Here is a 24,246-nt window from a genome sequence, read left to right as displayed (position 1 = left end):
GGAACCATGCGCGCTACCGCGCGCCCCCGCGGCCGATCGTGCGCGTGCACGCGCACTCCCGGCCGCAGATTCAGTAGCCAAGGAATCAATGTATCAGGCTACGGAGCCCGATCATTGATTCCTCTCCCCCGCTGAAAAAGCGACAGCTTCTCTCGGAAGCTGAGCTTTTTCTGGCCGTCTTCTTCCTGATGCGTCACTCTAAGCGCGTGCTACGCTTAGAGTGACGTATGTAAACAAACTCATGGCCGCCATCTTGTGGCCAAAAAGTAATACTACACCTGAAAAAAACAAACAAACAGAATTAACACACATTTACATTATAAATCTATTGTTTACCTCCCACCCTCCCAAAAGTACCCAAATAAAATGTTTAGTATAAAAAAAAAAAACATTACAATAAAAAAAAACAAAACATGTAAATATTTACCTAAGGGTCTAAACTTTTTAAATATCAATGTAAAGATGAAATATTTCTATATTTTTTTTATTTTAAACTTGTAAATAGTGATAGATGCAAAATGGAAAAAATGCACCTTTATTTCCAAATAAAATATTGTCGCCATACATTGTGATAGGGACATAATTTTAACGGTGTAATAACCGGGACATATGGACAAATACAATACGCGAGTTTTAATTATGGAGGCATGTATTATTTTAAAACTATAATGGCTGAAAACTGAGAAATAATGAATTTTTCCATTTTTTTCTTATTCTTCCTGTTAAAATGCATTTACAGTAAAGTGGCTCTTAGCAAAATGTACCCCCCAAAGAAAGCCTAATTGGTGGCGGAAAAAACAAGATATAGATCAGTGCATTGTGATAAGTAGTGATAAAGTTATAGGCTAATGAATGGGAGGTGAACATTTCTCACGTGAAAACGACGGAACCTGAATGGGTTAAACTGTTTTTAAATGCTTTTACCAAACACCCAAATAGTTCATCCCATACCCCCACACGCCATCTAAGGGGTGGAAATAGAGTACACGTGGTTTACCACGGTAGAGATCTGTTTCCCTTCTTTTCTTAAAGAGAGTGACCATATCCAGGTCCCCGGTCGGCCAGTCGGGTTCATTGTCTCCACCTGCTTCCTGTGGTCGGTTGCCCCCCTGCAACCTACCTTTGTGAGTAGTTTCTTACTGTTTTATCTACCTATTTGTTTTGACCTACTGCACGATTGGGCTCCCTTTTTGTCTCCTGTGCCTTTTTCTAGAGGATACTCTGACACCCACATCCCACTATACTTTATCTGCAAAGCCATGAGTATACGTGGTAATATGATCTTGTACGAGAACATCAATACACATAGAGTATTTTGTTAAATCAAAGCTCACCATGCTCGACATGGAGTGCTGTAGGTGGATCCTGGAGAGTAATTTGCACCGTTGTAGACACAGAAACAATCCTCTTGAGGGACACAACCTAAGTTGGTTATGTCATCAAGCACAGTACCTTAAACAGAAAATAATGGTAGATAATTATGTATTATACAAGAAAAAAGAGAACTTAAAATACTTAAAGGACTCACGAAGCGAAATAGGCAAAAAAAGTTAAATACCTTCGTGCCATTCCACTGGGTCCCCGCTGCTCAATGTCCGCCCGGGCCGGCTCCCGACCGCACAGCCCGGGTCGGGCTCTCCTGCCTCCACTAAAATGACCGCCGGAACTGGCGGCGGCTGCACAGTCTGCATAGACGTGAGTGCGGCTGCGCAGCTCTAGGGCCTCCCACCGATCCACGTAACAGGAGACGGCCGGCCCAGGGGGGACATTGAGCAGCGGGGTCCCGGCAGAATGGCACGGAGGGCTTGGATGGCATCCTTCGTGCATTCAAATTTCATGCAGGTATTTAACTTTTTTTTTTGCCTATTTCGTCTTGTGTCGTGAGTCCTGTAAAGGAAAACCCGTATCGAAAAAAGGGCCCCTGGGGGATACTTACCTTGGATTGGGGAAGCCACTTGATATGATTGAGGCTTCCCCTGTCCTCCTTGTCCCATGGTGGTCTCGCTGGGCCCCTCCGAAGCCACAGCTGACAATTTGTCAGGCTGTGGCGTAGGCGCACAAGCGTCTGCAACATTTACTGTTGTGCTGTGCCTGTAATATTTTGGAGGGGCCCAGCGACACCACTGTTGGACGGAGGAGGACAGGGATCAGATCAATCGGATCCAGCGGCTTCCCCCTCCCGAGGTAAGAAGCCCCCAGGAGCCCTTTTTTACTATACAGAGTCTCTTTAAAGTGAAAATGGAAATAAAAACTTCACATCAGTTAATTCTGATACCTTCAGGGCAGAAGCATCCCTCTATTCCATGATCATCACAAACCATTGTCCTTTCTGTGTTGGAGCACGTATTGGGGCATGGAGACCCATGTTCATGGTATACCATGTTAAAAGGGCATGTCTTGGCTGCAAGGACAAGAGTGAAAGTTTTAGCACTGGTAAAACATTACAGACTTAATAATCAGGACACAACACACAACATTGTTCTAGGGAACAATATAATTATTTAGGCATTTACTAAATCTCAATGCTCAATAAAATAACATAAATCTTGCCACACACTATCTTAGCATGGAGCAGTACTGCTGAAAATTGATACTCCCTGATGTTAAAGTTAAAGTGTAACTATCGGGCATAAAATCAAAAATCAATTCTTTATTTTTGACTGGTAAACAAGTAATAAGGATACTAACCAGGCAATCCAAAAGTTAAAATTACTATTACTTTTCTTGTAGTTAAATGATCATTCCCCAGTTTACCTGACTCTTATTTGGTACACACATAATTTGGTATGCACAAAGGAAGCTGCAGGGCATGCTGGGTTGTCCTTTTTTGCTTCTCTACTATCCCCACAGAGTTAACAAATGCAGCCTGATTGTCTGACGCCTCTTTCCCTCCTGTTTTTTTTTCCCTCCCACATCTCTTTTTCTCTCTGATTGGCCAATATTTTTCATGCTGAGACAATGCACTTTTTATAGTGGAGAGTGGGCAATACATACAAAATCAGGCAGAGGAGAGTAAGGGAGGATATAACATCAGGATTGGCTTTAAAATAGCCACAGTTAAAATGGGATATTCTAAGAAAGATTTTCTCTTTTTTTTTACTGTAGAAAAATCACTAAAATCAAAACGTGGACAATGCAATACATACGTAAGTAGAACCAGTATTTATCTATATATGTGTTTTTCTGAGATAGTATAGCTGACAGCTCCTCTTTAACCACTTTACCCCCGCGCGTACGTATTTCTCCGCCCCTTTTTCCATCCTTTAACAACCAGGGACGGAGAAATACGTACTTTCCGCGTTCCCGACGCTGTCCGCGCTCCCGCTCGTAAACACGCCGCCCGCCGCTAGTAAACACGCCGCCGCCCGCTCGCCCAGAGATCAATGAACGGGAAAATCCATTCCCGTTCGTTGATCTAAGCCCCGCAATGATCCGCTGCTCTCCTATGGGCAGCGCGATCATTGTGAGAAAAAACTCACGTGTCCAGCCTCATTATACTTCCTCCAAGCTTCCGGAAGGAAGCTTGGAGGTCGCATTAAAACAAAAAGTTACTGTGGCCATCTTGTGGCCAAATAGTAAACTACATCCTACACATTTTTCACATACAAATAAATGACTTTTACACATAAAATTAACTCATTACCTCCCACACTCCCCATTTTTTTTTTTTTTGTAATTAAAAAAAAATTAAAAAATTTACAATTAAAAAAAATACATAAATAGTTACCTTAGGGACTGAACTTTTTAAATATTTATGTCAAGAGGGTATAACACTGTTACTTTATAAACTATGGGCTTGTAATTAGGGATGGACGCAAAAATGAAAAAAATGCACCTTTATTTCCAAATAAAATATTGGCGCCAAACATTGTGATAGGGACATATTTTAAATGGTTTTATAACCGGGACAAAAGGGCAAATACATTTCATGGGTTTTAATTACAGTAGCATGCATTATTTAAAAACTATAATGGCCGAAAACTGAAAAATAATTATTTTTTTCCCCACATTTTTCCTATTTTCCCATTAAAACACATTTATAAAAAAATAATTCTTGGCATAATGTCCCACCTAAAGAAAGCCTAATTGGTGGCGGAAAAAACAAGATATAGTTCATTTCATTGCGATAAGTAATGATAAAGTTATAGACGAATGAATGGAAGGAGCGCTGAAAGGTGAAAATTGCTCTGGTGCTCAGGGGGTAAAACCCCTCAGTGGTGAAGTGGTTAAAGAAATACTGTAGGGGGTTTGGGGAAAATGAGTTGAACTTACCTGGGGCTTCTAATGGTCCCCTGCAGACATCCTGCGCCCGCGCAGCCACTCACCGATGCTCTGGCCCCGCCTCCGGTTCACTTCTGGAATTTCAGACTTTAAAGTCTGAAAAACACTGCACCTGCGTTGCCTTGTCCTCGCTCCCGCTGATATCACCAGGAGTGTACTGCGCAGACACAGACCATACTGGGCTTGTGCTATACACTCCTGGTGACGTCAGTGGAAGCGATGACACGGCAACGCAGGCGCAGTGGTTTTCAGACTTTAAAGTCTGAAATTCTAGAAGTGAACCGGAGGCGGGGCTGGAGCATCGGTGAGTGGCTGCGCGGGCACAGGATGTCTGCGGGGGACCATTAGAAGCCCCTGGCAAGTTTAACTCATTTTCCCCCGACCCCCCTACAGTATCCCTTTAAGGAGCATCAGTAGATGCACCTCTCTGTGGGCTCTGGCACACAAAGTAGGAAGCACAATAGAAGCCATAAAACATTCCCCAGAATCACAGTATTACTATAGGAACTGAGGAGAAGGAGGTAGTTAACGGTCAGGAATAATATGATGAACAATTTTAAGAACTTTCCTCTGCTATCAAAAAACGAGTACACTTTACTCGTTCCTACATGGATAGTTACACAGCTGCTGGAGGCACATCTACACATATGCTTTGAATTTAAAAAATTTCCGGAGGACACACTTAGGCTCCCTGCACACTACATGCAATTCCAATTTCGATTTTTAATCAATTTTCACATGCGGTTCAGATTTCCGATTTTTAATCAGTACTGCATGCTGCGTTTTTTCTGCGTTTTTCTTTTGATAGCATCCAGGGAAAATCGGAATTTCAATTGTAAATTGGAATCGCAAATCGGATTTGCAGTGTGCAGAGAGCCTTATAATGTTTATCAAAATGACTTGTTTCAGAATTTGCATTTCATTTTTGGGTTTAGATGGGTTTTCAACCATGACGTACAGTGCATACACACATCCAGTTTTGATGGGCCAATGACTGACCAATTCTACCACTTCCATGTGATATGAGGGCCAACAGATTTTGAATGCTATAAACTGTGTAGGTAAGCACTCATACTTACACAGGTAAATTGGAAGCTGCATAGAGCACAAAATGTTAAGTTTGGCTACAGTGTTGCTCAGTGGGTAATATGGGCATTGGCAGCATCCAACAAATATCTGAATTAGGTGGCACAGATATTGGTGGAGGGTGAGTTTAGTGGCAAAAGCAGTGCTGATATCGGAGGATATTACAGCAAGGGAATCGGTTATGGGTTAGGCTTCACTAGAGGGAGTTGGTAATTTCTAATATTCCACTTTCGTATTAACCAATGCTCAATAGTAGTTAATAATAGTAGTTTTACTAGCGGCTTTCCCCAGCACCCAAATTACTGTGGCACCCTTTTTCGATTAACACATCTCTCATACTACATGGCTGTGGTAAGGTTGGTGAATCATTGGTCAATCCAAATTACACCTGCATCTCCCCTTATAGCACACTAGACAAATATTCCTGACTTGACAAAGACACACTGGTGTATCGAAATGCGTCATCATTATAACCCGGCACTCAGAGCTTCCCTGGACTCCAGACCTACCACCACATACCCTTGTTGATGTCCCCCACTGGCCTTGATTGACATCCCAAGAGTGGAACATTGAGCATGTGAGATATCCTTGCAAATTTTTGCGATCTTGTACGAGCATTGTTTTACAATTTGCAAACTGTATTAAAGGTATTGCACCATAGAAGCGCTCACTTCTCTCTCCTTTTTTAGATACAACCCCCCCCCCCCCCCTTATAGCCTCTCTCTCCATCTCCAGTCCACATAAATACAATAATAACTCTCATATGTTCATTATATACAGTATTTCGAGGCTAGGTTAACAGTGGTCAGTTGTATAACACATGCCTTATAATGTGTTATAATGAGTGTGAATTGCAATGGAGACTGGACATAGACTAGGACATAGGCAAAGCCTTATGACGTGATCCGTTACAATGCAGACCCATAGAATTGTATGAGCAGTGAGTTGACATGCGAAATTATTCTGTAACACAACTGAGCACTGTGAACAAGGCCTAATAAATGTACAAAAGGGCTGGACTACACAATAAATTGGGCAGATTTACACAGGGCTGGACTGCACAACAAACTGGGTGGATTTATTTAGGGCTGGACTGCACAACAAAGTGGGCTGTTTAAAGGGAAGGTTCAAGCAAAATAAATAAGAACATTAACACATACATTTTTATGCGTTACTGGTTCAATGCGTACATTTTTACGCATTGAACCAGTAATGCATAAAAATGTATGTGTTAATGTTCCTGCACTAGCAGGAATGCGTAAAAACGTACGCAATGCGGCCCGCCGACCTCCGAGGTCGTAAAGCTGCCAGCGGGGGACTGGAGCAGCAGTGAGTGACTACGAGGGCACAGGATGGCTGCAGGGGGCTGGTAGAAGCCCCAGGTAAGTGAAACTCATTTTTTTATTTTGCTTGGACCTTCCCTTTAACGATTGCTGTGGGAGGTGTGATGCCTCATTGTAGAGTCTTCTCTAAAAAGGTAGCACGAAATGACTAGAACAAGCCATGACCCATTACAGGGAACTTTTACAGGTTTACGCTGCTCTATTACATATGGCATCCAAAATGTGACATTGCATCGGAATCCAGGAATCAAATATTTACTGAATCTCTGTTTTTAAGTAAATAGAATACAAATAAGCAGCAGTAACTGCAACACAAATGTTAATTTAAAAAAAAAAAAAAAAACAATAAAAAAAACACCTTAGAAGCAGGAAGTTAGAAACAAAATATTTCTGCATTAATTTTTTTTGTTATTTCCTTTTACAGAGAATCGTTATATTTCTTTCTCCTCTCCTGAATTTATTTGAGTTTTAACCAAATGAAACAAAAAGTATTTTCAGATGGAGTGCATCACTTAGCATGTAAATGAAGCCTATTTAGTTCTAACCTTTTGCACATTATGCATTATGGCTGTTTACTCTATTTTCTTCATTGCTATTCATTTTATACTTACAACATAAGTTTGGTGTTCTCCAGTCTCCAGGGACACCTCCAGCATGTGTACACTGACGTGAATATTCTGCAAATCCGGTGCACAGGCACCATGTTCGGTCTTTGGAGGTGCACTGACATAGGTCCTGCACACAGGCATTTATGTAGTCCATAGGTTGAAAAAGGCTGTTGCAGCTGCTGAGTGCATGTGATGTTAAGGTGTTCCTACAAATTCCTTCCTAAAACACAAACACCATGTGCTGAATATGGCCAACATGATCATTTATCCTCAGTTTTACTATTCGTGCCATATGCAATATACAGTATATTTGAACAATTAGCCTTAATAAGATATATGCTAGAAAGGAAAAATAAACTGTTATTTTAAATTGTCATAATGTATTTCACAGCTCCACTGGCAGTTTTGTAACTTAATTTTAATACAAATTATCTTACATTTCAATTTTTAGTTCACTATACATTTCTAGACATGGCAGAAACTTTAATATGTGCTTACTTACAGCCATAATAGCACTACAACAACCCACCAACCATTGGCGTAACAATAGGGGAAGCAGCCCCTGCCCCCGCGGGGGGGGGCCCGAGGCCCCCCTGGGGCCCGGTCATGGTCATTTTGGTTGGGCAGGAGGCGTTGCAGCATCGGGGAGAGCTTGGTAGCACGTCGTTGGGGCTCTCCCTAACCTCGGGCTCTCCCCTCCTGCCTCTATGTAAGCGACAGCAGCAGCCGCGGCAACAGCTATAATTAACTCCATTCACCAGGGAGGTTGCTGATCTGCAAAGAGCGTCACATTACTTCCTGTTAAAACAGAAAGTAATGTGAAGCAGTTGCGGATCGGCAACCTCCGGTGGTGGATGGAGGTAATTATAGCTGCTGCCGCCGCCGCCGCTGCTGACGCTTACATAGAGGCAGGAGGGGAGTGCAGAGGGGAAAGCCCGAGGTGAGGGAGGGGGGGACCGTCCCCCCTCTCCACCGACGTGCTACCAAGCTCTCCCCTCATGCTGCAACCCCTACTGCCCCCCCAAAACGGCCATGAGCGGGCCCCAGGGTGGGGGGGGGGCCCGCTCAAATTCTTGCAGGGGGGCCCGGGGACTTCTAGTTACGCCCCTGCCACCAACCGTTAATTTTATACAAATTGAGATTGGTTCATCTGCAGACAGGAAATGGAAACTTGTATTTGAAACCTCATAAGTGCTGCATGCATTTAGGAGTAAATATAGGTCATATGTTCAGAGGAGAATCTCAGAACCCATTAAAGCAGACCTGAACTCAGAACTCCCTCTCTGCTCTAAAAGATAAGCAACAGTATACTAACCTTTTAAGAAACACATTTCTTTGTTACAGCTGATATAAATCCTGCAATACATCTGCAGTGTGTCCACTTACTGCTTTCATGGAATCAGACATATTGTTAAAATCATGTGTTTACCAATTAGCTCCTCTGCCGTTGCAGTCATCTGACACAGCAGTGAGATAAAATTACACTTGTGATTAGTCAAAGATGAGGGGGGATTAGACAGGCTAAACTCTCTAAATACATATAATATGCATTTCGCTTTGCTTTCCTTCTGTCTTGTGCAAAAGTTCAGGTCCACTTTAAAACCTCTTTCTACATAGCATTATTACTTGTGAAAACAATGTGGTTGGTGGCACACAAGAATATAAAGTATTTCAAAACAGTGTAAAAGGTAAGGTAAGATATTACTTACCTACATATGGATGTCTACACTGGTACTTATAAAAAGAATAACTTACACATAAGACAACATGGGCCATATGCAATTCACTTTTTCACCTGAGTTTTCTTCTAGGAGATATGTTAAAACTTGTCAAAAATAAGCCTTTCAAGCCACCAGAAAGCAAGAAAATACTCAAAATAATTTTGATAGTTCTTTTTCACCTACTTTTTGGTACTTTTTTAGTTGAAAAGTGCTGGAAAATTATTTTAAATGGAAGATGAAAAATTATCTCCTTGGAGAAAACTCAAGAGAAAAAGTTAATTGCATATGGGCCCATGTTTCATGAGCTAAAATGCTACAGGCCAATACTGTGCCTTGTTGTCAGCAATCCTAGTGGAACTTGAAGTGCCTAGTTTCACTAGATTTACTGTTTGTAGATACTTTATATTTTTTGGCACCTCCGACCACATTGCTTTCATCAGTACTGCCATCCTTTGGAGGAATGCGACCCTTGGTCTTTGCAATTTTTTAGAGAGAGTGACACTTCCTACTGAGGGATCCCTTGCCTACCGGGTGATAGTGCTGTTAGTGGTTGCATTCTCGCAAACCCAGGTTTTTAAGTACCTTGTTTTGTTACTAAATATTTTCCACATCTTAAATCTTCTTACACTATATTGAGCTCCTATGGTACCCTCCTTGTGTCTTCTTTTTCTTTCAAGGTCGACTTGATACACTTCTTGCCTTATTACTTGTGTTTACATCCCTAGGAATGTAGCTAGGTTTCCATACCGGGGTCCACATGCAATTACTTTACAAAATGCCCTTTGAACTACCAACAAGCAAAAAAGTACTCAACATGACCTGAATAATACTTTTTTACCTACTCTTGGTACTATTTCAATTGCAAAGGGGTGCAAAGTTACTTTAAAGAGGAGATGAAAACGTACAGTGGCTTGCAAAAGTATTCGGCCCCCTTGAAGTTTTCCACATTTTGTCATATTACTGCCACAAACATGAATCGATTTTATTGGAATTCCACGTTAAAGACCAATACAAAGTGGTGTACACGTGAGAAGTGGAACAAAAATCATACATGATTCCAAACATTTTTTATAAATCAATAACTGCAAAGTGGGGTGTGCGTAATTATTCAGCCCCCTTTGGTCTGAGTGCAGTCAGTTGCCCATAGACATTGCCTGATGAGTGCTAATGACTAAATAGAGTGCACCTGTGTGTAATCTAATGTCAGTACAAATACAGCTGCTCTGTGATGCCCTCAGAGGTTGTCTAAGAGAATATTGGGAGCAACAACACCATGAAGTCCAAAGAACACACCAGACAGGTCAGGGATAAAGTTATTGAGAAATTTAAAGCAGTCTTAGACTGCAAAAATATTTCCAAAGCCTTGAACATCCCACGGAGCACTGTTCAAGCGATCATTCAGAAATGGAAGGAGTATGGCACAACTGTAAACCTACCAAGACAAGGCCGTCCACCTAAACTCACAGGCTGAACAAGGAGAGAGCTGATCAGAAATGCAGTCAAGAGGCCCATGGTGAGTCTGGACGAGCTGCAGAGAGCTACAGCTCAGGTGGGGGAATCTGTTCATAGGACAACTATTAGTCGTGTACGTCACAAAGTTGGCCTTTATAGAAGTGTAGCAAGAAGAAAGCCATTGTTAACAGAAAAGCATAAGAAGTCCCGTTTGCACTTTGCCACAAGTCATGTGGGGGACACAGTAAACAAGTGGAAGAAGGTGCTCTGGTCAGATGAGACCAAAATTGAACTTTTTGGTCAAAATGCAAAACGCTATGTGTGGCGGAAAACTAACACTGCATATCACTCTGAACACATCATCCCCACTGTCAAATATGGTGGTGGCAGCATCATGCTCCGGGGGTGCTTCTCTTCAGCAGGGACAGGGAAGCTGGTCAGAGTTGATGGGAAGATGGATGGAGCCAAATACAGGGCAATCTTGGAAGAAAACCTGTTGGAGTCTGCAAAAGACTTGAGACTGGGGCGGAGGTTCACCTTCCAGCAGGACAACGACCCTAAACATAAAGCCAGGGCAACAATGGAAGGGTTTACAACAAAACATATCCATGTGTTAGAATGGCCCAGTCAATGTCCAGATCTAAATCCAATCGAGAATCTGTGGCAAGATATGAAATTTGCTGTTCACAAACGCTGTCCATCTAATCTGACTGAGCTGGAGCTGTTTTGCAAAGAAGAATGGACAAGGATTTCAGTCTCTAGATGTGCAAAGCTGGTAGAGACATACCCTAAAAGACTGGCAGCTGTAATTGCAGCAAAAGGTGGTTCTACAAAGTATTGACTCAGGGGGCCGAATAATTACGCACACCTCACTTTGCAGTTATTGATTTGTAAAAAAAATGTTTGGAATCATGTGTGATTTTCGTTCCACGTGTGCACCACTTTGTATTGTTCTTTCACATGGAATTCCAATGAAATTGATTCATGTTTGTGGCAGTAATGCGACAAAATGTGGAAAACTTCAAGGGAGCCGAATACTTTTGCAAGCCACTGTATATTCTATGAGAAAAAGGGAATTGCATATGAACCCTGGAAATACAGCAAAAGTCAAGAACTTGCAGGGCTTAGGAGACCATGGTTTATGGAAGTAATAGTGCTGGCATGGTGGTCATGGCATTTGTATCAAGATAATCTACTACACGCCAAAACAAAACTACAGTATTTGGTTTAAAAAAAAAAAAGTGCTGTGAAATAGAAGGCTCATTCCACTCAGTGGCGTAGCAATAGGGGTTGCAGAGGTTGTAACCGCATCTGGGCCTTGGGCCAGAAGGGGCCCCGTAGGGCCCTCCCTCAAATACAGTATTATCTCTTTATTGGTCCTGTGTTGGTAATAATCACTTCTATAGATGCTTTTAATAGCAGTAATCATTAACAAACTTTTCCCCATCTCTGATACTGTGGTTGTCTTTGGCAGGTTTTGGTGCGCCCTATCAATTGTTATGTATAGAGTTCTTAGGGGGGGCTCATGTGAAACTTTCTCCAGGACCCATAGCTCCTTAGCTACTCCACTGATTCCACTGGTATCCTTAGTGGAAAGGAAGACTGGCAGAAAGATCACGTGACTTGACACTGAAACCCATCAAGGAAATCATACAAGAACTACAGTACATATGGAACAGTTGGCTCTGGATTAGGATAGTGATGAATGAAGATCCCGACAAGCTCTACAGAGGAAGGTCTTATACCAGTAGAACCAGCTTTACATCAAGTGATGACAACCGGATGTGTCAATCAATTTAACACCAATTCAAGATGACTGGGGAGTAGTGATCCATCTACCAATTTTCAGCACCTGCTTTCAATAAGAATTTAGCACAATCTCTTCACAAATTGATTGAACCACTGCCATCACTAGTTGTGTGTACAGTTTTTTGAGGTATAAAGCTATTTGGCTTTTGAATCTTGTGCATCTCTTACAGACCAATGAAATTTGCCTTCTTTCCCAATAAACTTGTTATCCAAAATCCAATCAAAATTGGTTGACTTAGATCCAATACAATTACATTTTCATAAAATCTTAACTGCTGTCCGGGATTACACCTCCAGAAGATTGAAGCTTTTCTTGTAAAGGATGCAATTAATTACAAATTTATCAGCTGAAAATCTGGTTGAAGCAACCTTCTTCTCTGCAGAGTGTTACAATGGTGGTGCATTCTCTTATCTGGTTGACTCCCAGCAGCAGGCTGTTACTCCTTGTATTTGCATTCCAGCAGGACTCTAGTGTAAACATCTGCACTGTCCTATCACAATGTTACTTTGCTTTATAAGTAACTTTTAATTAAACTTAAACTTACCACATCTGTGCAATCGGTTGGTATAGGAGGCTCTACATCTGGGCAATCTTCTGTTGGTCCATTCTGCTTTTGCAAGCTTCCAAACTGTTCTGCGTTGATATCAATTCCTAAACAAGATTGAATTGTTACTTTCATTATTAGTCTTCAGGGAACACTTTTTATAAATATTGTTTCTAATGGGTTTACTGCTGTCTTTCTCCTTTTTTGAATGAACTGGTTATAGCAATATGAATAGTAAGGGCAAGGAAATCTCTACATGTGAGATAAGATGGTACAGGAAGTGCTTTGTTGTATATAGTTTTAGACAGTTTCAGGCTGTGTTAACACAGACACACAGTCATTTATTTCAGCGTGTATAGAGTGGCTCATGAGGTGACACACTACCGAACTCATCCTGAACAGGATGGGAGGCAAAGTGGGGAACAAATCTGCTTCCCAGACAGGATATTTGGACTGATTCCTCCACATAAAGGCCTTTCAGGATGGCATCGGCTCATGTATATTCGGCCAGTTGGTCGAATGGTTGTAACAGGGTTGACAGTGCTTGAGGAAGAAGACCGAGAGGGCAGAGGGATGGCTCAATAGGATCCAGAGCCTTTCCCCTCCATAGGTAAGTATCTGACTTATTTTCTATCATCAGTTTTACTTTTAAGAGGACTTCCAGATTCCACCATAACTCCCCCCGCCCAATTGAGTTTTATGTTCTTTTTAAAAGCTAACTGAGTAGGTTTAATGCTGTATTGCCTCATATGGCTGATACAGTCTTACAGTGTCTCAGAAGCTAAAACATATGAATATGAACTGCTGACCCTTTTTATTTATTCCCTGCACTCAAAAGCTGTTCTCTTCAACGTAAAAGTTGTGGCTCTAATTCCTCATTAGTGAGTGTTTGGTTACACTACAGTCTGACAAGGTAGGTCACAACTGGAGAGAACCTGTCTCTTGCAGACCAGAATATTTAACGCTTTCAGGTAGAAAAAGAAGAAAAGGAACACAGCTGTTATAATTTAAGTATTATAAGTAGGCCTCAGTTATTTGGATTGAGGTTTAGGTAAAAGGCTTGTTCGCAGAGTATACCTTTGAGTAGAGTTCCTTGTGATGCAGGCAGAAGCATCTCAGTGTCTGCTTGAAGCAGATGATGCAAGCAGATACTGAGAATATGTTCTTGGTACAAGGTCTTAGGCCTACACTGCCCCAGACAAATAGACTACGGGAACAATCAACATAGGCCATATTTATACAACATAACATTCCTGTATGTAGGACAAGGGGCTCATAGAATACTAATCAAGTAGGTGGGTATTATGACACCATGAGGGGTTTGAGACAATTGTAGGTTCTGGGGGGATGGCTCAGATGAGGTCACATTTACCTCTTTCTGGTGCGTATAAAGCCCACAGCCAGGGTACAGAGAGGCACTTTCTGTCCCTGTCACCGCTGGTCTTAATCTTTACTTATATATTTCTTTATGTCTCGTTAGTTTATCTTGTATGCTGTATATACTTAGTTTAGATGTAATTTAGTATAGAAAGAAGATAACCTGACTAGCATTCATGAGGGATGTTAGTCAAGAGCTTGTAACGCAAATGGACTTAAAGAAGAAACTGCTTGGCTAAGATGTAATGAACTGTATCTGTATATCTGTTTACTGAATAAACTCCTAACTCTGAAGACGCCTGTTGCTGTGATGAGAGTAGTGTTTGCAGCTCTTACTAATGAGTTGCTGGTGCCGGAATACAGGTGTGAAACGTGAAGTTCTAACAACAGCCTAGTTGTTTGTATGCTTGGCACTATACATACACATGTCTATCTCATCATGCCACCTTGAGTATACTTTAATTAACAGTATTAATGCAAATTATGTGTTCTCTATGCTCGTGGAATATTATTTGAAATTTACCTTCAAATTTGAATCCTCCAACGCCATTGAAGTCCCCGCACAGTCCACATGTCTTATTTCCATATATATTGGGATTTAATTTTATCTATACCAAAAACATGAATGATAATATGTCTGTTAGAAAGAGTGTTTGTTATCAACTCAATTAAGTCTTTCAAATGATAACTCAACCTCAATGAGAGAGAATACAAAATTAATTGGACAACAAGCTATACCAAACTAGGGGGTTGGTGCACAAAAATGCAGTAATATTTCCATGCACAGACAGCGAATGGCAATATTAACATTACTACTGTCAGCATGTACCATGAGTTACGCTATAAGCACATTCCACGGTACTCAAGTACTGCAAGCGTTACTACGGTAATAAGCGTTACTAATGGTAATGCTTGCTAGTAATGCACATTACCAAAGCAATAATCGGGCTACTTGAGTGCCACAGGTCGTACTAATAGCATAACTCGCAGTACACACTGCCGGTAGTAACAGTAATATTGCTGTGTGCTGCCTGTGCACAGCAATATTACCACTAGTTAGTGCATCAGGCCCTTGAAATGCTTACATACCAATTTAAATGTATAGATTGAACCTATGTCAAATGGTTTTCTACAGATTTTCAGTAAATTCAAATTTATCGTTTTATGTTTTTGTATCATTATACTGATATTTTATGTAAACTTTTCAGTAGGCCTGTAGTGGGTATTGGGTGTTAGGACACCTTCTAGAAAAAGACACAGGAAACAAAAATGGGAGCCCGATGGTGTAGTATATAGAGACAAGTTGATAAATGTATAAGGTAAGTATCTACTCACAAAGGTGGATTGCAGAGGGGCAACCGACCGCAAGAAGCAGGTGGAGAAAATTAACCCAACTCCATTGGGGGTGGTGGGGGGGGGGGATGAGGGGGGGTGTCGCTGAGGACCTGATGTGGTCGCTCTCCTTGGGAAAGAAAACCCAAGGAGCACGTGCATTCTGTCTCCACCCCTCACACGGGTAGCGTGTAGGGGTTAAAGATGCACTATATGGTTGAAAGAGGCGCCCTGGTTATAGATAAAATCGTTTAAAAACAGTTTACAAACAAAAAAGGTTTGAGGTTGCTTACCTCAATGATGACAAATCTTTGTATAGACAAAATATTTTTTTGGTAGCACAGGCAATTCGTTTTGCGGGTCTAAGCCCCCTTCCTCAGGCTAATAGCAGTGCCAAGCCAAGTAAGAATGTGAGCTAAGGGAGCCACCCTTAGCTCACATTCTTGCTTGGCACTGCTATTGGCCTGAGGAAGCGGGCTTAGACCTGCAAAACGCGTTGCCTGTGCTACCAATTAAATCTTTTGTCTATACAAAGATTTGTCATCATTGAGGTAAGCAACCTCTAACCTTTTTTGGTTTTTAAACTGTTTTTAAACTATTTTATCTACAACCAGGGCACCTTTTTCAACCATATCGTTTTCAGTAGGCCTACTTTTCCATAATCAAAATTTTTTGGGGGGTTTATTGGTAATATTCTAATTTTCTGACATACTGAATTCAATTCTGGTTTAAATACTGGTTTTAATAATCTGCAGGCCTAAACCAGTGAAATGAAAATAAATACGGTAAATGCTTGAAATATATCACTCTCTGTGTAAAAAATCTTTATTACACAAATGTTCTATACTATATATATTTTAACTGAAATAAATTAACTTTTGGCATTCCAATTTTTGGAGACGCACCTGTATGAGTAAACCTAATAGATTGAGAGAAGGAGTTATACAAATTTGTGTAGTCCCTTTTATGGATTTATTTTAACATGAGGTCAACAGTGTAGATTGCCCAAATGCTGTTTAGTAGCTTTAAGGCAAAAAGCATAGTAACTTAAATTGGAGTCTGAGGTGAACTGATATTGTGTCATGCTGTCCAGAATGATGGATTACTTGGTAAAGAACGCAGCAGGGTTTAGAACAAGTTGAAGTAAGACACATTGGGCCATATGCAATTCACTTTTTCTCCTGAATATTCTCCAAGGTGATAATTTTAAACTTGTTGATAGGATGTCTTTAACCACTTCAGCCTTTAGTGTTTTTTTCACCTTATGCATCTGAGCAATTTTCACCTCCCATTCATTCACCAATAACTTTATCACTAATTATCACAATGGAATAATCTATATCTTGTTTTTTTTTCCGCCACCAATCAGGCTTTTTTTGGGTGGTACACTTTGCTAAGCAATATTTTATTCTAAATGCACTGCAACGGGAATATTAAGAGAAACATGGAAAAAAATCATGATTTGTCAGTTTTCGGCCATTATAGCTTTAAAATAATACATGCTACCATAAATAAAACCCATGTATTTTATTTGCCTATTTGTCCCAGTTATTACACCATTTAAATTATGTCCATCACTATTTACGAGCTTATAATTTAAAAACATATTAGTAATATACTCTCTTGGGTGTGTGGGAGGTAAACAGTTAAATTCTAAATGTAAAAATGTCTATTGATTTTAATAAAAATGTATGTAGATGTAGTTTTACTGTTTGGCCACAAGATGGCCACAGTCAATTTTTTTTTCTTTTTTGGCTTCCTGTAAGCGTACTTACAGGAAGTGAAGAGGGGATGTGTAACAGAACAATTGCGGGCAGCCCGCACACCCCAGCGGTACCGGCCCCGTGAACCCCGGTGGCTCCTACGTCCAGCATGCACACTTAGAGATAGAAGCTACGTCAAGTGGTTAAAGCCACCAGAAAGCAAGAACATGCGCAAAATAACATTGACAGTACTTTTTCACCTACTTCTCAGTACTTTTTTAGTTGAAAAGTGCTGGAAAGTTAATTTAAATAGATGAAAAAGATATACTGTAACTCAGGAGAAAAAGTGAATTGCATATGAGCAACTGAGCTGAACCACTTAAGATATCAGAATGTGAATTTCATGTCCTAAAAATCCCTCTTGTAGATTCCAGGATGTGAAATTCATGACCTGCATTAAAAATGACCACTATATGCTCATGCGCATACACGTGCACTCCCACACATATAAATGCACACCCCTATTACCAGCACTCATGCTTGTATCACTGCATGCATGCACACTCATTTAAAAGTGACAAATTAAACATAAAATGGTTTAATAAGATTTGTTTAAAGTTTATTAATCTTTTGGGGACTGTGCAGCGTAAATCCTACACCATACTTGTGGCTGCCTAACTCTGATGAATCTTAGGATTTATGCCACCTGTCATTCCTGCTCGAGAGGGTTCCCCGAGAGAGTGATCAGGAGCCATCGCGATTGGCTCCTGATCACGTGATCACTACGATCGCTGGTCAAGTAGTGATAACTATTGGCAGTGACGGTCTGAGGGGAAGAAGAGGAAGGGAACTCACCTTCCTGACCTTCCTCTGGGGATCGTTGCTCCCCTCCACTCTGGCCGGCATCCCCACTCGCTCTGCCTCAAGTGTTGGCTCCTGGCTTGATGACGTCATCAAGCCGCGACCCAGGACTTAGCAGCAGTGCAAGCGGGATGCCGGCCAGACCAGAGGGGGCTAGAGCTGCTCATCGCTGGAGCCTGGGAGGTGAGTAAAGGCTGCTGGCAATACGGGGGATACCTGGCTACACTGGGGATACCATGCCTAGCTATCTATACTGAGGATTCGGCTGCCTGACCCCGCCAAACACCGCTGCCCTCTACATGTAAAATGGCCTGGTCCTTAAGGGTGGTTAGGCAGCCAGGTTAATGCAGAGGGTTAGGCAGAGGGTTAGGCAGAGGGTAATGTAGAGGGTTAGAGGGTTAATGTAACTGCTCAAATTCAATACTTAAGCAAAAATCTGATTTAAAACTTCACTAGTTGATTTAGAATACAGCTGCTACTGGCTGTGACCCTACCCATGCAGAAAGCCACTAGTTTGGGCCTTTCCCTTGCCAAATTAATTATGGAGCCACTATGAGGGGTGAGGGCTATAGTGTAGTGCTGCACTGAGCATCACTAGTCCTGCTAACTCATTCTTGTTATAGAATGTTCTTAGGTTTTAATTATGTGTAACACAGTGTGAAGCAGAAGGGGACAGGTATGTGGGTGCTTTGCTGTGTGCGTTGTCATTTATTTGAGAACTATAATATCTTTCTATCTGTCGTAAACACTTATTTGGCTTTAATTATAATCGGAATTTTGGGCTCCATTTCCACTAGACCTGAAACATTTGTGTGCGGATTTTTACTGCTGAATTTCCGGTGGATTTTTTTAGAGTGGAAAAGCACAATTGTGTCCATTTCTTATTATGTTATTCAATTCAAATGTGTTTTTTTTTTTGTGAAAAGCATTATGTCTGATCGTGTTATGGTTAAGGGCTCTGCCTCTGACACAGGGGACCTAGGTTCAAATCTCTGCCATTTCAGGCTAGGCCACAAAGGCCGTGGCCTACGGCACCAGGAAAGCAAGGGGCAGGCTGTGGACAGCTAGGTGGCAGTAGCAGTTAGCCTGCTGAACATTCATCCTGCTACACAGCTTGCACATCAGGGAATGGAGGGACAGTAAACAGGCAGTCCAGTGATCTTTGAGCTGCCTGTTCAAAGAGCTTACACTTAAATCCCTGCCATCACTTCTCTAACTGTCCTCAGGGGAGACTACAATCTAATACCTGCTATGTTGGGAACGGGGGGAGATCTAGGATACTGTCAGTCCAGGGGCATTTGATCTCGACTCTTCCTGTTCAGTAAGCCAGCACCTGTTCAGCAAGGAGTCCTTGGGCTAGACTCTGTAACACTGCTAATGTCTACTTAGCATACCCTAGCATACCCACACGATCCAGCGAATGACCGCCTTTTCAAATTGAGGCCTCTTTTATGCTATCTAAGTGACAAATTGAAAGAGGTCTACATGCCTGGAAAGAATATAGCGGTAGATGAGTCCTTTATGTCATTTTGGGGTGATATAAAGCTTAGGCTGATGTCATATGAAAATATATTAGGTAACAATGTCAATTTAAAATTTAGCAAATTGTGATTTTTAATTTAGTGGTCAAGTTTGGGAAAATGTTAGGAAAACTGCACGAGTCAGCAGCTTACAAAACACCCATATTCAAATATCCCTGGTTGTTAGCTTTCCGCAATGGTGACATGTGTGGTCTTTTTCTCATGTACTGACTCTTCTGGGACTATGGAAAGAAAGAATGACTCTATAACAATTCCTGCAAAAAAATAACTGCAAAAAATGCCATAGATGTACTTTGAGAATAATTGCCTGCTGTGCATCTAGATTGTTTTCAAATGATGCATATGTGGCCTCATTTTTATCTTAATGAGCTGTAGAATACATTTTGATGCATCTTATAGCTTGAACCCATATTGCATAGAAAATAGGTATGAACAAACTCAATGCATCATGAAAAATGTCATTTTCAATATTATGAGGTAAAGTTTCAGCAAAACTACACGAGTCGGTAGCTTACAAAACACCCATATCTGAATATCCCTGGTTGTTCGCTTTCCACAATGGTGACATGTGTGGCTTTTTTCACATGTACTGACTCTCCTGGGACTATGGAAAGAAAGTATGGAGCTAGAATACTTTGTGGAAAAATTGCCCTGTACAAAGCCACATGGACACTTCATCGTTAATGGCATGCTGGAGGCCCAGACAGTTATCAGATGACATTTGGGGTATATGGGGTATCCTTTTAATGCTGGGCATACACGGCCCAGATTCTTCTTACTAATCGAGCCGATGATGGCTCGATTGATAATTTCCGATATGTCCGATCACCGCGTAGATCAATTCCCGGTTCGATCCCCTGATAAGCGCTTAGAAGGAAGTGCCCGCGGGGACGAGCGGGAATCAGTCCGTGCGCACGCGCAGACATGCCGTGTATGCCCAGTATAAGAGAGATAAGATGTAGAATAGAACCAAAAGCAATATTATTTTTCATTTTCATATATTCAGTACCAAAATAAAAAGCTTGTAAAAATAAAACAAATTTAAAGAATCTAAAACAGACAACATAAACAGTTACCTACGGGACTCAGCTTTTTAAATATGTATGAAGGTATATTACTGTTATATTTGCATATAAAGTCTTGCAGTTATTACTAGGGAACAATAAGAGAATGGAAAACACAATGTAGAAAAAAATACACCCTTATTTCCAAATAATATATTATTCCCATACATTGCACTAGGGACATATGTTGAGTTTACCAGGACATATGTTGAGTTTACCAGGACAAATAGGCAAATAAAATGTGTGGGTTTTATGTATGGTATCATTGTTTATTTTAAAACCATAGTGAATGGAAATGATGAAATAGTGTATTTTTCTTGTTGTTTCCCCTATATTTCTCTTTAAAATGCATAAAGAATAACATTAATTACTAAAAAAAAAAATCAACCACAAAAAGCCTAATTGTTGGCGAAAGAAACAAGGTAGAGATCATTTTGTTTTAATAAGTAGTGATAAAGTTATTGGAGACTGAATAGGAGGAGCGTTGAAATGTGAAAATTCTTCTCGTCCATAAGGTGAAAACAACCTGCGGGCTGAAATGGTTAATTTTGTGCCTCCACCAACACAGAAAAGTCTTGGTGTGCACCCAAGAGCCAATGTACTTAACAATGTGTTTGACTTCCTTGGCTTTGTGGTGGATACAAATAACTTTCATTTTTTTTTTTTTTTTTTTTTTTACAAATTTACCATTACACTTTTAATGGGTCGGTGTGGTAGAAAAGGAAAAAGCAGGTCAGGTTGCATGTCAAAAAGTCAAAAACTTGCAATTCGGATGCAGGTAAGAGAACCATCAGCCAAGTGGGTAACGGGTCAGTTGCAGACTATACAGGTAACCATATGTAACAGAATCATAATTACCATCATACTGTCTTCTCCATTCCACATGAAGTAAATGTTGGTAGAAGTAATTTTCAGATGATTATTCAGTTTGTCAATACGGACCCTGAACTTTTCAACTGGTGTCCCAATAACTCTGCAAGATCAGATTTATAAAAGGTCATTTCATTTTTCCTTTTCTAGAAAACACACACTATCATCAGCTAGTGAAGAAGACACTCACGGTTGTCCATCCATTGTGACTGATTTATTTGTCATTTCGATCACCACACCATGGACCATAAATAAAAAATGGCTAATATTTGGCACTCCATCTTCCCCTGTACGTTGGACCACAATGCTGAAATCAGGTTGGCTGTTCATACAATCTGAGGCAAACACGAGCTTGCAGTTGCTGGGGTAGTGGTAAACATCTCCATCAAATGTTCTGATGTGGAAAGAGCCCCAGGTGCTGCAGACTTGTTCGTTATGACTTGTGAACTGTGCTGTATGACAGAATAAAAGTGAAAATCAATGACCTTTACAGCAGACAGAAATTCATTTTTATTCAAGATGTGTTGTTTCATGTTAGTTTACTTAGATACACTACTTAAAGAGACTCTGAAGCGAGTCTAAATTCACTTTTTTAACCTGCAGACATGTTAAGAACTAAACCGCCGCTATCCCGCTTATACCCCCCAAATCCCCCTGCAAAATCCTGGACTTTCTTGGTCATGGATTTTGCTGCTCCTGGAGGCAGAGCTTTCAGCCGGCGGATCTCCGCCTCTCCCCCGCCCCTCTCTGTGAAGAAAGATTGACAGGGGCGGGGAGAGGCGGCGATCAGCCAGGATTGATTAGTTGGTTTTTTAAAAAAACGCTACAACGTGTAACACATGGCAGTGTTCTCACTGGCGCGTTTGCGGTTAGCGTTAACTGCAAATGTGTTACATGCAGCGGTTTGCCGGCGGTTCACGATTAGCGATCGCGATTAGCATGCATAGCACCACTTATCGCGATTGCTCCAAAATCGCAGCAGTGTAGGCAGGGTGGACGGTGCAGGAGGTGGGTGGAGGCTCAAAGCGGTGGAGCGACGGACGTTTTGCGTCTAGCAGACACTTGTCACGCGTACCACTGTACCCATCTCCTGCACCGTCCACCCTGCCTGATCCGATCACGTAAGACTTGCCCGGTATGACACCGCTTGCACACTGTATTGTACATTGATGTGTCCAGCATACAACTGTGTATAAAGACTGCTATATCACGCCAGTAAACTTGTTGAAGGACGGATGGTGCACGCTTATTCTTTTATCTTGTGATTACCTTCTTAAAGCAAGCCTGAAGCAAAAGAAATTATGATATAATTGTACATTAGTTATGGATAAGGAATAGAACATTAAGAGCAAAGAAAACAGTATCATATCTTATTTTCAGATTATATATATATATATATATATATATATATATATATATATATATATATATATATATATATATATATATATATATAATTTTTTTTTTTTTTTTTTTTTTTTTAACAACACTGCACCATATTCCAAGTAGGTGAAACTGTTTTTTTTTATTAATGTATTATGCTCTAAAGCCTAATAGAGCCTAATAGAGCCCTTTATCAAGTCTTCTGCAATACATTTTTAACTACTTCCGTACCAGCAGTCTCTGCCCCCTTAAAGTCCAGAGACTGCTGGTACCAAAGAACGTCGCCTCCCAACGAATCACCGCACATACCCGCCGCTCCTGCCGGTCACGCCGCTCCTCCATCCCTGCAGTCACCTCTCTCTGCTGTCCCTGTGACAGCAAAGCTGTGTGTGCAGATCAGGAGCTGCTTTCATTGGCTCCTGACGCTGTCCACCAATGTAAGCCAATGGGATTGGCTTACAGTGATGACAGGGTCAGGAACCAATGAAATCGGCTCCTGACCAATTCACACAGCTCTGCCATCATATATATAGGCGGAGAGAGTGCGACCTGATCGGTGGGAGCATGCGGCAGGATAATTGAAATCTATGACCCTGGCAGTTGTAAGGGGATCACAACAGTGCATACATTTCAATTATCGAGGTCCGGAGATGGTTAAAAAGTTGCCTGCCAGGTGGCAAATAGTGGCTTAGCAATAGGGAGAATGCTCTGAGGTCCCACTTTCAACTACTGTATTAGCTCTTTATTGTGTTAGGGCAGCACAGTGGACCCTTGCAATGCTGGGTCCCCGGTTCAAATGCCAGCCAGCGCAGCATCTGCAAGCATTTTTGTATGTTCTCCCGGTGTCTGCATGGGTTTCCTCCGGGCAATCAGGTTTCCTCCCACATCCCAAAAACACGCAGATAAGTTCATTGGCTTCCTCCAAAATTGGCGCTAGACTATGAGACATAAAGTACATGATACATACATAGAAATAGGACTATGGTAGGGATTAGATGGTGAGCCCCTCTGAGGGACAGTTAAGTGACAATATATACTCTGTACAGCGCTGCGTAAGATGTTGGCGCTGTACAAATAAATAATAATAACTAACAATAATAATAATAATTGTGTTATGCTAGTAATGATCACCTCAATATTTGTTTTGTGTATCTGACACTGTGGATATCCTTGGCTGGTTTTGGTGCTCCACATCAATTGTTATGCATGGAGAGCTTGAGGAGCCCAACTTAAAACTCCCATTGGGGTCTATTGCTGATTAGCTATGACA

At 41.2% G+C, this 24,246-nt stretch overlaps 1 protein-coding gene across 1 annotated transcript in view; it reads right to left on the bottom strand.

Moving 5' to 3' along the window:
- LOC137537858 (mucin-5AC-like) overlaps window positions 1-24,246 on the bottom strand; it is a 343,296-nt gene that overhangs the window by 269,279 nt on the left and 49,771 nt on the right. The window contains exons 4-10 of the mRNA XM_068259808.1: window positions 21,784-22,045; window positions 21,582-21,696; window positions 14,746-14,830; window positions 12,846-12,952; window positions 7,322-7,538; window positions 2,276-2,401; window positions 1,335-1,452 (exon numbers count right to left, since the gene is read on the bottom strand). Of these exons, the coding sequence (XP_068115909.1) occupies window positions 1,335-1,452; window positions 2,276-2,401; window positions 7,322-7,538; window positions 12,846-12,952; window positions 14,746-14,830; window positions 21,582-21,696; window positions 21,784-22,045 (1,030 nt within the window). The remainder of the gene's footprint in view (window positions 1-1,334; window positions 1,453-2,275; window positions 2,402-7,321; window positions 7,539-12,845; window positions 12,953-14,745; window positions 14,831-21,581; window positions 21,697-21,783; window positions 22,046-24,246) is intronic.

This window comes from Hyperolius riggenbachi, chromosome 11 (genome assembly GCF_040937935.1).
Source record: "Hyperolius riggenbachi isolate aHypRig1 chromosome 11, aHypRig1.pri, whole genome shotgun sequence".
Taxonomy (NCBI): Eukaryota; Metazoa; Chordata; class Amphibia; order Anura; family Hyperoliidae; genus Hyperolius; species Hyperolius riggenbachi.
Note: the sequence above shows the minus strand (reverse complement) of the source record. Positions and strands in the feature narration are given on the sequence as shown.